Raw genomic sequence first — 16,432 nt, 5'->3', positions numbered from 1 at the left:
ATTGTCACTGAGAAATTCACTTAACTATCACGTTACTTCAACCTTTGTTTTCTTCAGTAAAAAAATAAAATAAATATATATATATTTATAATTATATATGTATGTCACTACATTGCAAAGGTCATATTTTTGTTTATTACCACAGCACAGCAAAGCTAACACAGACAACGTTTTCACTGCCTCACACATTACTTCTAGTATTTTTTTTAAAACATCAGACTGGCGAAATAGCAATAGCTCCGTCTAAAAGGGGTGTCTTGCGATTAAAGTTCTATCAAACAAATAAAAAACTATTTCCCATGGACTAACCATCTGATGCATAACTGCACAGTCACATTTGTCGACCTTGTATTTGATACATATGCAGTGAATAACAATAATAACAATTGTTCAATAATTTGTAATAATGCCTACCAACAACATTAAGGTCCAGGTTAAAAGCATTTTGTCCAGCCTTGTTTGTTGCAATGCATGTATATGTCCCAGCGTCATTTTGCGATACAGGATCAATAATCAAAGAGTGAATTCCATTTTCTCTTATCAGCAGTCGGTGTGATGCATCTGCTCTGACAGGTTTACCATCCAAAAGCCACGAGAGTTCTGGTGTTGGTAAACCACTCACCTAATAAACAAAATAAAACAGTAAGTAACAATTTAGTTTTGCCCTTAACTAATGTAGGATATATTCTGAGTGGTAAAAATAAAATACACCCAACAGAGTGAGAAAAATAATTTGGAAACACCCAAACAAGTCACTGCTCTTCACATTCAGCTTATTCCTTGAAAACTTAGCATTGTGCACGGTGCACCTCATCTTCTTGTCCAATCACGTACCATGAGCTCTTTGTTGCTCAATTAGGAAACTTGTTTCACAGCATCTTACCAGAAGGTAGCCACACACGATAGTCAGTAATTGCAAACCGCTCTATAAAAGGAACCTGCTTAGTGTCGTTCCAGTGGTGGACATGCCCTCAGGCACAGGGCAAGTTAAAGAGGATGCTTACTTGAAGGGTAAATATCTCTCTTCTGCTCTTGCCCTTTGTACTACATGTGTTTTCAAGTTATTTTCCCGGTTGATGATATGGGCTTTTGTTACGTTCTTTTCAGCACTGTAGCCCTGCAGGTAAATCTTGAAATAGTGGGAGCCTGATTCACAAAGGTTACATTTTTGAGTAATTTATACTTTCGATTAAGTTTATTACTTCTTGGCTATTCATAAAATCTAAGTGTAAATTTACTGTAAAAGTGTAACTTACTTGCCACCACCAAACCAAAGGGCTGCGGAACTATTCACAAATTACGTTTTTGTAGTATGTTTAATAGTACTACAAATGTGCTACGAAATATTATTCAAAAACTGCATTTTGTGGTACATTTTGTAGTACTACTACAAAATCCATCGGGCTACTCACAAAGTTAAATTTCACTTTTGAGTACATGTGTATTTACTCTGACACTTTTGAGAGAATGTCCTAGTTTTAGTAATCTACAAAATCCGACTGTAAAATTCCTCAAAACTGCAAGAGGAAATTACATATGTAAATTACTCACAAACATAGGTTACCTTTATGAATAGCCACTGCAGTTTGTGAAAAGCCCCCGTGCCCTTTAATTTGGCGGAGACATATAAGTTACACTTTCGGAGTAAATTTACATCCAGATTTTATGACTAGCCAAAAAGTAGTCAGCTTAATGAAACATGTAAATGACTCAAAAGTGTAAGTTACCTTTAAGAGGTAGGCCCTGGGGTGCCATGGTATTAAGGGCTCTTTGCTCCAAAGCAGTTTCTTAAATGCTATTTGCTTCTGTATAATAGCCAGTGCATCAAGTAACTACAAGGGGATGATATGGTTTTTCATATGTGTGTGTTTGCTTTTTACAGTTTATTGAGCTTTTTGTAATACCAGACATCAGTAGTGAAGCCCACACACCACGGCAGCACCAGTTTCATGATACTTAATGGAGTGATGCCGTAGATCAACCCCAAACAGGTTTACAGCATGTAGTCTACATTATTAGCATGAGTTCTACACTCAACATTGCATTTCAAGTCTGACCTTTTTCGCAGCATGCAGGTCTTTAAGCAATTAAACATTCTCTTACAGGCAGCTATGGTTCTTAGGTATTTCAATGCCTCTCTGAGTCAGGCCAGAGAGTACACAATAGACATCATTTGACAACATGAGTGGTCGAGAGGGGGGGGCGTGGCTATGCAACGAATGGCGTAGGAAGCAGGGCACCGGAGCTCCGGGACCCATGGCCTAATCTGACCCCCATCTGCCCATCCTTCAAGGGGGGAGCTGCCGGGGGTCACTCCCTGAACCTCCGTAACTACAAAGCGTCTGCCTGATGACCGGCTGAGCACAGAGAAGAGGCGGAAAGCGGTGGCGGAAACCGCAATGCGCACGGTCCTAAAATGACGGCCTAGCTACCGAGACTACCTGCGAGCGCAGACGCTGCGGTGGATTGTCCCCAGAGGCCTGGGGCAGCAGTGTTCCGACACGGGGCTGTAGAGCCGATGGGGGACGAGCCTGCGGTGAACAGAAGTCTTGCGGAGCAGGGAACTTCTGGATGTCGCATTGAGCAAGTCGCGGCCTCGGAGATTTATCCCAAGCTGAGGCCCACAGCACTCAGGTAACGAGCGCAGCTAGCGGGCGGAATCGGAGAGCGGCATGTCTGACGCAATGTGCCTCTCCTGGAGGGGCGGACAGTGAAGGCGGTGTCTTCGGTTCACACCCATAGATCGATCCCCCCGCTGGGCGATGGAGGAGTGAAAGCAGACGGGAACCACATTCAGAGCCGGCCGGGGGCGCAACATATCAGATCGGGTACTCGAAGCGTCACATGAGCAAAGGTGACCTGGTGCTGGAGACCCCCCGCAGACACAATTCCACACAGAACAGCAGTGATGATAGAAGAGACCAAGTAGTGGAGCATAGAGCCCGGCGCCACAAGATCTCTGGATTTGGACTCGACTGGGGGTCACCTATTCTGCTGCAGCGGCGATCCAATGACACAAAGATGAGGGGACCACGGACCAAGCAGCGTCTGTAGGTAAGGGGTGTCTCACTGGAGCACCAATCATCCCCAGACCTCAAAAGGCCCACTGAGAGACCAAATTTGAACGGTGACGAGATTGTGTTCTACAAAACATGAGATTCCTGTTCAGTTACTCCAAATAGGCAGGGCCCTCGCATAGGGGGAGCAAATATAGGCGAGGGCGCGCTGAACATTGACACTCGTTACAAAGGGATCTCAGCGGCACAGTGTGGAGCAGGTTCCTGACAGATTCCATAGAGGAACATTTACCCACATGGTTAGAGGTCATCAGTTGTGTACAGAGCCTAGACAGACGACAAAGGACGACGGCGAAGACCCCGGTTCCCCTAGCTGATGCTAGTACGACTCTCAATCGACAAGCAAACGTCATCAACCCCTGGGGGACCTGGACGTAACACAGAGGAGGTTCGAGAGCAGCTGAGACAGGGACAGATCCCACCGACAAAGTAACGCGGGGCGCAGCCCTAACCAGAAAAGGGTGAGCACACCTGACACATAGGGGAGCACCAATACTTACCGGAGGGAACATCTGAACATGAACGCTCACCATTTCCACTGCACAACATGGGAAAGGCCCTAAAAAAAAAGAGATGATGAGTTAGGGGGACCCCGGCATCTGAGAACCACTGGTGTTGAGGCAGAACAGATGTCACCAATGACAATGGCAGTGACAACCACTACCCCTAATTTGCATGATGTACTGCAGGCCATAGCAGCGTCACAAACAGCACTGGAGATCAAAATTGACACTTTGAGCATAGATCTGGGCCTCCTCTATGATGGCCATCATCACTTGGCAGATCAGGTCACTGCGACGGAACAGGAAATCTCAGCGGCGTCCCCTGCCTTGACGGTGGAGGATGGCCGCTTGACAACCATTGAAGCTCGTTTAAAAACACTAGAAAGCAGAGAACAGAACAAGACATAATAATATCAGAGTGGTAGGGCTTCCCGAACAAGTTCAAGGCTCGGACATGGTAAGCTATCTAGAAACCTGGCTCAAATCTATGGTGGCTCCAGAAGGGCTCTCCCCCTCCTCTGCCCTAGAGAGGGCCCATAGGGTACCTGCACAATCATCACCCCATGAGCTTTGCCAAGGACGGTGGTGGCACGACTGGTTCACTTCAAGGATCGAGACTACCTACTGCAACAAGTAAGGCTGCATGGGAAGTTAATGGTGGAAAACAGCACAGTGTCAATATTCCCCGACTTTTCCAAAGAAGTCCAGCATCAGAAAGCAGCTTTTGCCACTATCAAACGGAAATTTAGGGAACTAGAGATCCCATACTTTATGCAGTTTCCCGCCCGGCTCTGGGTGGTTACCCCGACAGGAGTGGAATTCTTTATTACACCGCAGGCAGCATGGTCCTGGCTAGAGCTCTCACCTGACTTAGATCAGGAGAGAAAGAGACAACCTAGTTCTCACCGGCAAAGATTGGCCCACCCAAAGTAGCAGAACTGCAGAGGAACAGCAGAGAGTGGTAGCGGCGATGGCGTTGATGGGTGGTCCTCACTGAGCAACGTGTCTCCGGCCCCAGAGATGAGCAGGGAACAAACGGATTCAGATAGCGAGTCTACAGCATCGGTCCACTCAAGTGTAGTCTTACCGGTGATCACTACACGCACTGCAGATGAACTTATCTAGAAGGGCACCCGTGCACCGCAGATGAACTTAGCTAATGTTCAATAATACTCCTCCTGTGAATATATTTCACAGGTAAATACGAAGACAGTCACACTATATCCTCCCACCAGCTACACAGGCTTACATCTAACCTTGTTGCATGTGGATCCTAGGGTGCAGATACAAGAAGAGGAGGGCGAGGTGAGAGCTAAGAGTCCCTGGAGCCCACCGTTACATAGAAACGGACCCAACACCCCCTCATAAACCGTAGCCCGAATGATAGACGGCATGAGCAAGTTTGGTTTTTGGTTTTATAACAGTTTGGACAAGAACATCACACCTCTTGCCCTCGGGTCTGGGAGTTGGGGGACCATGTTATTTGTTTAATGCAGATTCTATAATGTATTGCCTAGCATTATCACACACGCATACAGCTGTGAGATGGATTGCCTCCTGGATGAGTGATGGACCCCTACACTCGATACCATGTACCACACCATTCCTCCAATGGCCACCTCACTGAAGATTAAGGTCCTAACCTGGAATGTTAGAGGGATGTGGTCCATGACTAAGTGGCATAAAGTATTTTCACACCTTACCAGGCGGGGAATCCATATAGCTCTGCTACAGGAGACACATCTAGATGCCACAGAGGGGCGGGCCCTTCAGCGGCGGTGGAGGGGCCAGGTATACTACACTACTTATTCGGCATATGCTAGGGGGACCTTAGTGTGGGTTAAGCCCAGGGTTCAATACCAGCACACTACATCCATACTATAGCTGTAGGAAAATTGGATGGGTGAGAAATAGTACAGGCAGCATATATGGTCCTAACATTGACCAATCAAGATTCCTGGCATCCCTCTCCGAGTACCTTGTCATGTATTTAATGGGTCCCGTACTGCAAGGAGGGGACTTTAACTGTATCACAGACACAGCACTAGACAGATCGTATTTCCCGCTCCCATCCCCCCTGACTATTAGGACAGCTAACTTATACCGAAACTGGCAAAGGTAGTGGGGTCTGATTGACTCCTGGTGAGCTCACCACCCGGAGAGCAGAGCCTACTCCTTTTATTCATCAATATATGACCTGCACGTACAACTAGGCACATTCCTATGCTCCCCAGACGTACATGAGGTAGCTCACCTGACTGAATATTTGACCGGAACGATTTCAGATCATAGCCCCCTTTTACTGACGATGGGGTGGTCCCGCACCCCGACACTGATACCTACGTGGCGGCTCCAACCTGCTCGGTTAGATGATCAGGCTTTCGTAGATGCCATTGGCACTGCTAAGAATGATTACTTTGAGACAAACCAGGGCTCGACCAACTCAAATCTGATAGAATGGGATGCATTTAAAGTAGTGATTGGAGGACGATGCATCTTGGCAGCCAAAGGGGAACACCTGGTGCTGCTCCACAAAATGAATTTGAATTTCTGACACCAGAATATACCAGATTTCCCATCATATATGGCGTACCGAAGATACACAAAGATGTGAATGATCCCCCTCTATGACCCATTGTATCCATGTGTGGGTCAGCTTTAGAGCCTTTATCCAAATATGTTGACACCTATCTGAAACCTTTAGTCTCTCAATTACCATCATATATCCGAGACACAGGTGATTTTATTAAGAAGCTGGAAGGTCTACAATTCAATCCCGAACAGGAACTTTTAGTAACAATGGATATTGAGTCTCTCTATACCAATATCCCACAGCTAGAGGCTTTAAGTTGTGTTGAGAGATCATTACAGAGAATGGGTGATGACCCTCTCCACAGCCTAATCATGGATTATCTAGAGTTGATTATGTTGAATAACTTTTTTGAGATTGATGGTAAAATCTAGCAACAGATTGAAGGGGTAAGTATGGGAGCGGCATGTGCTCCCAGTGTAGCCAATTTATATGTTGGAACCTTTGAAGAAACGCATATATATAATGAGATTGCACCATTTTTCGAGAATGTACACCTTTGGTGTAGGTATATCGATGATGTCTTTATCATTTGGAAAGGAGATGAGGTAGAACTTAAGGAGTTCTTTGCTTGGCTCTGTGTAATAGTAATTTAACATTCACTATCAAATACAATAATGAAATGGTGGAGTTTCTAGATGTATATGTGAAACATCTTAATGGGCATCTGGCGATGGTGCTTTTTACGAAACCGACGGCAAGAAACACCCTTTTACATTTTGAAAGCTTATATCCCAGTAGCCAGAAAAAGGCTATTGCTTTTTCACAATTTCTGAGACTGAGAAGAAATTGTACTGAAACAGGTGAGTTTCTTAAACATGCAGATGTGCTCTCAGAAAAATTGTGCCAGAGGGGCTATCCAAAAAAAGTCAATAAAGATGCATTTAAAAGAGCGAGATACTATAATCGTGACGCTCTTTTCCAAGTAAAAGAAGGTAAAAATATGGACAAGCTTGCCTTTGTGGTTCAACACTCATCTTTGAATGATAGAGTGGGAAGAATTATCAATAATGAATGGCACATTCTCAATGCTGGTCTTGAGGATACACGTTTAGACAGACCTCTATTTGCCTTTAAAAGGAACAGAAATTTACGAAATATATTGGTGAGAGCGTCGGATGGGTCACCCCCTTCTCAGGTCCAAAGCTCTCTTTTTGGAGCAGACAAGATCAAAGGCAACTTCAAATGTGGAAGTTGCCACGCGTGTGAGACCGCTCTGGTGACCAAAGAGATTATTCACAATGGAAAGAACGTGCTACTCACTGGAATGACTAATTGTAGATCTAAGAATTTAATTTATTTGATCTTTTCCCCATGAGGACTAGGCTATGTAGGAGAAACCGCTAGAGAGTTAAGAATTCGCCTTTAGGAACATAAATCATCCATCAGAACCCGTAAAGCGAATGCACCTCTAGTTATACATTGGGCACTTGAGAATCACCGGGAGAACGAAATGAGATGGGTGATTCTGGAAAGAATTAATACCAAGAACATTGCAGGATTCTGAAAAATTGAAAAAGAAAAAACAAGTCTTCTGGATTTTTTTGCTCAACACATATAAAAAGGTACTCAACAAGGAAATTCCGCGGTATAATGCCTTATGAGATAGCAGATAATTCTAGTAGACCTTCCTGTGATTTTCTGCTTTTTTCTTTTAGTTTTTTCTTTTTTCTTTTTGTTATTCTCCTTATAGTTTTTTGGCATTCATAATTTTTTCCACATTATCCCTGTTTGTTAGAATTTTTATTGTTATTATTAGTTTTTTGTTATATTCTTTGTTAGTTTTTGACTAATGCCTATTGTAGATTATGTGCTTCCTGCTGTGTCTTTCATCTTTCATCTTTCCCCCTTTTGCTTTATTAGTTCGAGATGGCTGCTGCTGATATGGGTTATATTTTTGGTCCTCTTTCTCTTTCTATGAATCATCAATTGCTCCGTATCCTCTTGGTAGGATTTAATAAATCACCAACGCGATTACCGCGTTTTAATTTGACCATCTCGGAGGGCCGCCGTTGTTTTGCCAATATCGTTTGGCTTCTTTTTCTTTTCTTTTATTATTGAGTTCTCCAAATCCGCAATGCAGGATTTAATGTATTACGAACGCAATGAACGTGTTCAACCTTGACCATCTCAAGATGGCCGCCGCTTTCAGAATTAAAAGGATCCAGTGCATTTCCGGTCCTTTTTCTATGTTCGTTATTTCTGAAGCTGATTGCGTTTCCCGATCAGCTGCGCATTTCAAACAAACGCAGACATTGCGGGTGCGCGGGAAACGGCATTTCGTTTGGCCTGGCATTATTCTAGGAGAGTCTTTATATTTTGGTAAGTACATTACTTTGCTGCCCATTATAAACCTTTGCAATTTTGTTGATTTTGTGCAGGCAGGTTCAGTTAATGTTGGTTATATTTTTAGAGCTTGGGCATCAAAAGCATGACAGAGAAGCAAGGAGCCATTTAAGCCATTGGGGCATGGTTGAGCCATTAAGTGAAGCTTTCGCTGATATGTTCGTTGCTGGTAGCTACAAAAGTCTTTCACTTTTATCATTTCCCTGGGTCCTCACGTGGTGATAGTTTGTTTAAGGTTTTTTTGGGTCATTCTTTTCTCACAGGTGTATCATATGGGCTGAGAGTGGAAAAATATTTGAACTTGGATTATTTGAGATTATATTCTTTGATGGTTGTTATCTATATACCTACATAAATATATTTTTTACATTAGGTTTACTTTGTCCGAAGGAGACCCCAGGAATTTCAATTGCCCTGAGGAAGGTGGAGTTAATCTAATTAAACTCATTGTCGGTGTATATCCACCGAAACGCACGTCGGCGATCTTTGTCCATACCAGACTGGATGGAACTATTCTGGATTAGGCGATCTTTGTTCATACCAGACTGGTTGGAATAATTCTGGATTAGGAAGAACATAGAATGATCTTTTTGGTTATCTCTTTATTAAATATGATTATTGGAGCTTTGACAAACAAGGAAGCATATTGTTGAACATATGGACATTTAAGCTTGTGAGCAGTTTGCTCCCTTATCCACGAGTTATTAAAATAACTGTGTAAATATTGTTATAAATCCTATGTTATTTTTCTATGTATTTACTTTGATATAATTTGTAAATATTGAGATTTTTGTAAATGATGCCTTATTGTGAAGTTGTTTATTTGATTTATGGATTTTTCGGTTCTGTCTTGAGATTTTTATGATGTTTGTGTCCATGTGTTATCTATGTTGTCCTCTAGTATGGTGTGTTCTCCTTCTAGTATATTATGACTGTTCCACTTATCATTTAGTTTTTTTTTTTGTGTACTTTGAATTTATTGTTTCTTTTTGATTAACAGTGTTGTATTATTTTGTTTAGCATAAATAAATAATATTCATGTTTTGATAGTACTATCTTGTTAGCTCATTTGTTTGTGTGTATATTACCATGAAAGAGAGTGATGTTCTTATACCGCTGCTCCACGAAATAACACGAGCCAAACAAGAGTTCCGTTCACTTGAACAGAGGTGCCCAGATAACCCAGACCTGCTGACAGCACTTCTCACCGCCCGGGAAAAAACAGTAGTGCCAATCGAGAGACTGAGTTGTTATGATTATAAAGCCTATATTAACCATACGCACTCAGAAAGGGACTGTGCCACTTCCTTACTGGCATGGCTGGAGAACCTGGCATGCAGAGGCTCAATCATAGAGGAACTGACAAACCCCACAGGTCACAGCATAAATACTCTGACTGCTATCAACAGGGAATTCTATTCCTATTATGCTGATCTCTACACAAGCAAAGTACGGCCAACTGAGGGGGACATTAATAATTTCTTATCACATCTTGTCCTCGCCAACTATCTCGGAACAAGAGGTGGCAGAGTTGGGGGCGGCAATCATACTCACAGAAGTGAAAGAAGCTGTGACTGGCACTGTGCAAAATAAAACCCCAGGACCAGATGGGCTTCCGGTGGAGTTCTATTCAACATATATAACCAAGCTTTGTCCGTGGTTGGTTGAGATGTACGAGGAGCCCAAGAGGCTCGAGTGATCTATACTGCTCTGACGCCCCAGGTTCGAACAGGTACCACCATATCAGAAGGCTATAGGATAGAGAGGGGGACCCGGCAAGGTTGGCCACTCTCCCCCTTGCTTTTTGCTCTTGCTTTTGAGCCATTAGCCTGCATAGCTAGGAAGGGAAACGCCTATAGAGGGCTCGCAGTGGAGGGTCACACCCATTGCATTGCACTCTATGCCAACGACCTTCTCTTTTTAGAAAACGCAGGGGACGCACTACGTAGGGCACGACGACTGTTGGGGACGTTTGGCACTATATCCGGGCTTAGAGTTAACTGGCAAAAATCTAGCTTATTTCCTGTGCTGGAAGGCAGAGCAGTCCCCCCCCCCCCAGGCTTAGATGATGTGACATGGGAACTACGATGCTTGACCTATTTAGGAGTCCACGGTTATCATAACTGGCTTGATCTGCTATAAGGGAACATAGAATGGCTGATTCAAGTATTTCGTAGTACAATGACTTTCAGGGCATTCCTGCAACTGGCGGTAGCAGGACAGGTTGCGCTCCTGGAAATGATAGTCTTGCCCCACTTACTATACTTCTTCTCCACCATGCCGTTGTGGATCCCGAGGGCTTTCTTCAAGGAACTAAACTCGATAGTGGTGGGATTTCTATGGGGGACTGGAAGATTGCAACTGTCACTCGCTGTACTACAAAGACTGCATGCAGAGGGAGGGCTGGCCGTCCCTGCTTTCAAATCCTACTACTTAGCAGGACAGTTGCAGTGGTTGACCGGTTGGATGGCTTGCCATACAATGACCGACAGGGAGAACACCCCTTCTACCCCAGACCTTTCATCGTTGGCCAGGGTGGTGCTATGATTAGGCTCCCCGACTGATCCTAGCTCTAATGAACTGAAGGTAGTGCAAAAATGCTGGCTGCACTATCTTCGTCACTCAAAGAGTGGTACACCTTATGCAGCAGAAATTCCATTGTTTGTTGGTGCTACAACATGGAGGGAATTGGCGGAGACTGTCGAACTGGGAAGCGAACTGGGCGACATCCATGGGTACTTTGTAAAAGCTAATACCCTCCTACCGTTTGAAGATTTCCGTAGTCATTATAATCTCCCCCCCAGGCCACTTTCTCCTATACAGCGCAGTCACTGAGGCGATTGTAGCACACTGGCAGGTCGGTCAAACAGAACCCCCCCTTTTGGAAATGTGTCAGTATCTGACGAGTGCCACGGGCACCTACAAAGCAGTGACCTGCCTTTACAAGAAAATACAGAAAACATTACCACACGCCAAACGCACACCGCTCACAACTCTCAACCAGAAATGGGAAATAAATCTAGGCACCTCAATTGCGGACGAAGATTGGGAGGAAATCTTAACCCTGACGCAAGTAATGCTCGGTTCAAGCTTACAAACATATATCTCCTACATGGGCATAGCTGACGCCAGGGAGACTTCTGAGACATTTCGGGGTGATAGAAGCAAGATGTCCAAGATGTGGAGATCTAGAGGCAGAATTCCTACACATGTTTTGGTGTTGCCCAAGAATGCGGGAGCTCTAGGATGCTGTTATTAGCTCCTTAACTGATGTACTAGACCAAGAGGTTCCTAACAACCCCAAATACTGCTTGCTTGGGGGATATAAAAACACGGCCCATCATAGGGTAACCAATCAGTTTGAAGATTTGGCCCTGGTACTGGCTAAAAGAGAAATAGCAATGAACTGGAAGAAGGCACGGGCCCACAGGAGGGATCATGGAGGTGCTGAGATGGGCACAGGCAGAAGAGACAGTGAGGTACAGGGAAGCCAGGCGAGGTCAGGGGATGATAGAGAGAGCAAGAGCCTGGAGTACCCAGGTGTATGATTGGGACAAACTGTGGGACGCTCCCAGGGATGAGATACCATCCCCTTAAGAAATATGAGATGACACCTACTACAGGGTTCAGGTGACTAATCCCCCCGTACCTAACACATATACAGCGTTAAGAGAAGGAAGTGGAGGCGAAGAAATCCGACTGGGACACACACATCACAGTAATAGTCATTAGGAGTATTGAAATATCCAGAAACAGCTAGGTACACAAGGGGGAGGGGCAGTTACCTGCGTGGGAGAACCACCCTTGAGCGGAGGTATGATAATAACAATGCACTCTAAGACTGGAAATATGGCATGACACACATGAGTGCTAATTATATTGTAGAATACAGTATTATGTTTCATGTGCACTTTCTATAACTATACAATTGATATGAACACTGTTGTGTGTAAAGGCATACACACTTGCTATGAAATCACAACAGAAGGGTGACTCACTGTAGGAGGCTGGCCTGGCTTATAGTGGGTACCTTGTGGTACTTACACTCTGTGCCAGGTCTAGTTATCCCTTATTAGTAGAATAGAGCTATTTCTAGCAGCTTAAGCTGATAGAAGGTAGCTATGGCAAAGCAGCTTAGGCTGAACTAGGAGACATGCAAAGCTCCTTCTATATCACTTATATCATATAGCACAATATCATAAGAAAACACAATACTCAAGAGTTACTAAAGGCACTTTATTTTAGTGACAATATGCCAAACGTATCTCAGAGGATACCCTCACTTAGGAGGTAAGTAATATACACAAATTATATGTACACAAACCAAACACATGTAAGTAACAGTAAGAAAAGTACTGCAAACAATGTAGAATCAGAATAGGATGCAATAGGTAGACATAGGTCTAGAGGCAACATAAACCATATACTCCAAAAGTGGAATGCGAATCACGAATGGACCCCAGACCTATGGGAGGTTGTAGAAGGTTGCTGGGACTGTGAGAAAACAGTAAGGGTGTCCAAAATACCCCACCCCAAGACCCTGAAAAGTAGGAGTAAAGTTACCCTGCTACCCCAGAAAGACAAAATAGTTGTGATAGGGAATTCTGCAAGAACCACAAGCACCAGCAAAACACTGAAGACGGATTCCTGGACCTGAGGACCTGTAAAGGAAGGGGACCAAGTCCAAGAGTCACAAAACTGTCCGGTGGGGGGCAGGAGCCCACTAAACCCCAGATGAAGGTGCAAAAGGGCTGCCTCTGGGTGGAAGAAGCCGACGATTCTGCAACAACAAAAAGGGCTAGGAACTTCTCCTTTGGATGGAAGATGTCCCACGGTGTGCTGGAGGTTGCAGAAGTGTCTCCACACAGAAATAATGTAAACAAGCCTTGCTAGCTGCAAGAGTCACAGTTGAGGATTTTGGGTGCTGCTGGGGACCAGGAAGGACCAGGATGTCGCCCCTTGGAGGAGGAGACAGAGGGGGCGCTCAGCAACTCAGAGAGCCCCCACAGAAGCAGGCAACACCCGCAGAACTACCGGAAAAGGCACTTAGAAGACCTGAGGACATCGGTCGACTCAGAGTCACAAAGGAGGGTCCCATGACGTCGGAGTCCAACTTAGCGAGTTGGGCAATGCAGGACGGAGTGCTGGGGACCCAGGCTAGGCTGTGCACAAAGGAAGTCCTGAAAAAGTGCACAGAAGCCGGAGCAGCTGCAAGTCACGCAGTACACAGGTTTGTTGTCTGGTGTGGGGAGGCAAGGACTTACCTCCACCAAATTTGAACAGAAGGGCCACTGGACTGTGGGAGACACTTGGACCCAGCTCCTGTGTTCCAGGGACAACGCTCGTCAGGATGAGAGGGGACCCAGAGGACCGGTGATGCAGAAGTTTGGTGCCTGCGTTGGCAGGGGGAAGATTCCATCGACCCACGGGAGATTTCTTCTTGGCTTCCAGTGCAGGGTGAAGGCAGACAGCCCTCAGAGCATGCACCACCAGGAAACAGTCGAAAAAAACGGCTGGATGAGGCGCTACAATGTTGCTGGTAGTTGTCTTGCTACTTTGTTGCGGTTTTGCAGGCGTCCTGGAGCAGTCAGCGGTCGATCCTTGGCAGAAGTCGAAGAGGGAAGTGCATAGGAACTCTGGTGAGCTCTTGCATTCATTATCTGAGGAATAGCCCAGAGGAGAGACCCTACATAGCCCAAAAAGGAGGTTTGGCTACTGAGAAAGGAGGCTTGGCTACTAAGAGAGGTAATATAAGGAGGGGTCTCCGACGTCACCTGCAGGCACTGGCCACTCAGAGCTGTCCATTGTGCCCCAACACCTCTGAATCCAAGATGGCAGATGTCTGGGACACACTGGAGGAGCTCTGGACACCTCCTCTGGGAGGTGCTGGTCAGGGGAGTGGTCCCCTTTTCTTTGTCCAATTTCGCGCCAGAGCAGGGCTGGGGGATCCCTGAACCGGTGTAGACTGGCTTATGCAGAGATGGGCACCATCTGTGCCCATCAAAGCATTTCCGGAGGCTGGGGGAGGCTACTCCACCCCAGCCCTTAACACCCATTTCCAAAGGAAAAGGGCGTAACACCCTCTCTCAGAGGAAATCCTTTGTTCTGCCTTCCTGGGACCGGGCAGCCCAGGACCCAGGGGGGCAGAAACCTGTCTGAGGGGTTGGCAGCAGCAGCCGCTGCAGTGGAGACCCCGGAAAGGCAGTTTGGCAGTACCCAGGTTCTGTGTTAGAGACCCGGGGATGCATGGAATTGTCCCCCCAATACCAGAATGGTATCGGGGTGACAATTCCATGATCCTAGACATGTTACATGGCTATGTTCGGAGTTACCATGGTGACGCTACATATAGGTATTGACACATGTAACGGTGTCCCCGCACTCACAAAGTCTGGGGAATTTGCCTTGAACCATGTGGGGACACCTTGGCTAGTGCCAGGATGCCCAAACATTAAGTAACTTGGCACCCAACCTTCACCAAGTGAGGGTTAGACATATAGGTGACTTATAAGTTACTTATGTGCAGTGAAAAATGGCTGTGAAGTAATGTGGGCGTTATTTCACTCAGGCTGCAGTGGCAGTCCTGTGTAAGAATTGTCTGAGCTCCCTATGGGTGGCAAAAGAACTGCTGCAGCCCATAGGGATCTCCTGGAACCCCAATACCCTGGGTTCCTATGTACCATATACAAGGGAATTATAAGGGTGTTCCAGTGTGCCAATGAGAATTGGTAAAATTAGTCACTAGCCTGCAGTGACAATTTTAAAATCAGAGAGAGCATAAACACTGAGGTTCTGGTTAGCAGAGCCTCAGTGATACAGTTAGGCACCACACAGGGAACACATATAGGCCGCAAACGTATGAGCACTGGGGTCCTGGATAGCAGGATCCCAGTGACACATTTCAAACACACTGACAACATAGGGTCTTCACTATGAGCACTGGGCCCTGGCTAGCAGGATCCCAGTGAGACAGTAAAAACACCCTGACATATACTCACAAACAGGCCAAAAGTGGGGGTAACAAGGCTAGAAAGAGGCTACCTTCCTACACTCACCCAAAAGGTATGCACTGTTTTTAAATACCAATAAACTATGTTAATAAAAAAATGAGAGGTGGAGAGACTCAGAAGGGGCATATTTATAAACATTTCTCACAGCCCAGCGTGACCTTGCTGCGCTGCAAGAAAGGGAAAGGGCAGGGATGTGTTGCATTTAACATAATACAGTGCATTCCTCTCCTTTCCTTGCACTGGCCCCCTTTTGCCTGCCCTGGGCCAATGCAGACATCCTTGCACCATGGGTCAAGGGTGCCTGAGTGGCAAATAGGTCAGTTTTGTGTAGGAAGGAGGGCTTTCCTGCACAAAACAATCCTCTGAGACATTTTCCTCTTTCCATATGTGCTTCAAAATGCAGAACACATAGAAAGCGGAAAGTATGAGGAGAAATAGAGATATTTCTCCTCGTTATGACTCACCAGTCAGGGCATAGCATTTTGGCACATTCCTATGTCTACCAGTAATGGTAAATCTGGAAATGTGCCAAAATCCAAGGGTGGCTGCGTGGGAACACCCATGCTCCACCCATTGAATGCCTCCCTATTGCACAGTAATGCAACACAGCAACTTGCGCTGCGTTGCATTACTCTAGATTTATCAAGCCACACAGGGTCACGCAAGGTATCCTTGCATGGCTTGATACATCTAACTTGGTAGTTGCCTCGTTCTTGCGCCTCATTGCATGGTGCAATGGAAACACAACTACTTGACAAATATGCCCCTTAGGGCCATATGTACGAACACTTTTTCCCATAGACAAAGAATGGGTAAAAACCTTTGCTACATCTGGCCCTTAGTCACTTTTCCACTCAGTTCTTGATCCCTCTTAGAACAGTGAGGCAAGTATAGGCTGAATAGCTT

General features: G+C 45.4%; 1 protein-coding gene across 1 annotated transcript in view; it reads right to left on the bottom strand.

The window, feature by feature from the left end:
- The window catches only part of MYPN (myopalladin), a 2,801,288-nt gene that overhangs the window by 344,438 nt on the left and 2,440,418 nt on the right, over window positions 1–16,432 (bottom strand). The window contains exon 17 of the mRNA XM_069240514.1: window positions 415–622. Coding sequence (XP_069096615.1) covers window positions 415–622 — 208 coding nt within the window. The remainder of the gene's footprint in view (window positions 1–414; window positions 623–16,432) is intronic.

The sequence above is a fragment of the Pleurodeles waltl genome, chromosome 6 (assembly GCF_031143425.1).
Source record: "Pleurodeles waltl isolate 20211129_DDA chromosome 6, aPleWal1.hap1.20221129, whole genome shotgun sequence".
Lineage (NCBI taxonomy): Eukaryota > Metazoa > Chordata > Amphibia > Caudata > Salamandridae > Pleurodeles > Pleurodeles waltl.
Note: the sequence above shows the minus strand (reverse complement) of the source record. Positions and strands in the feature narration are given on the sequence as shown.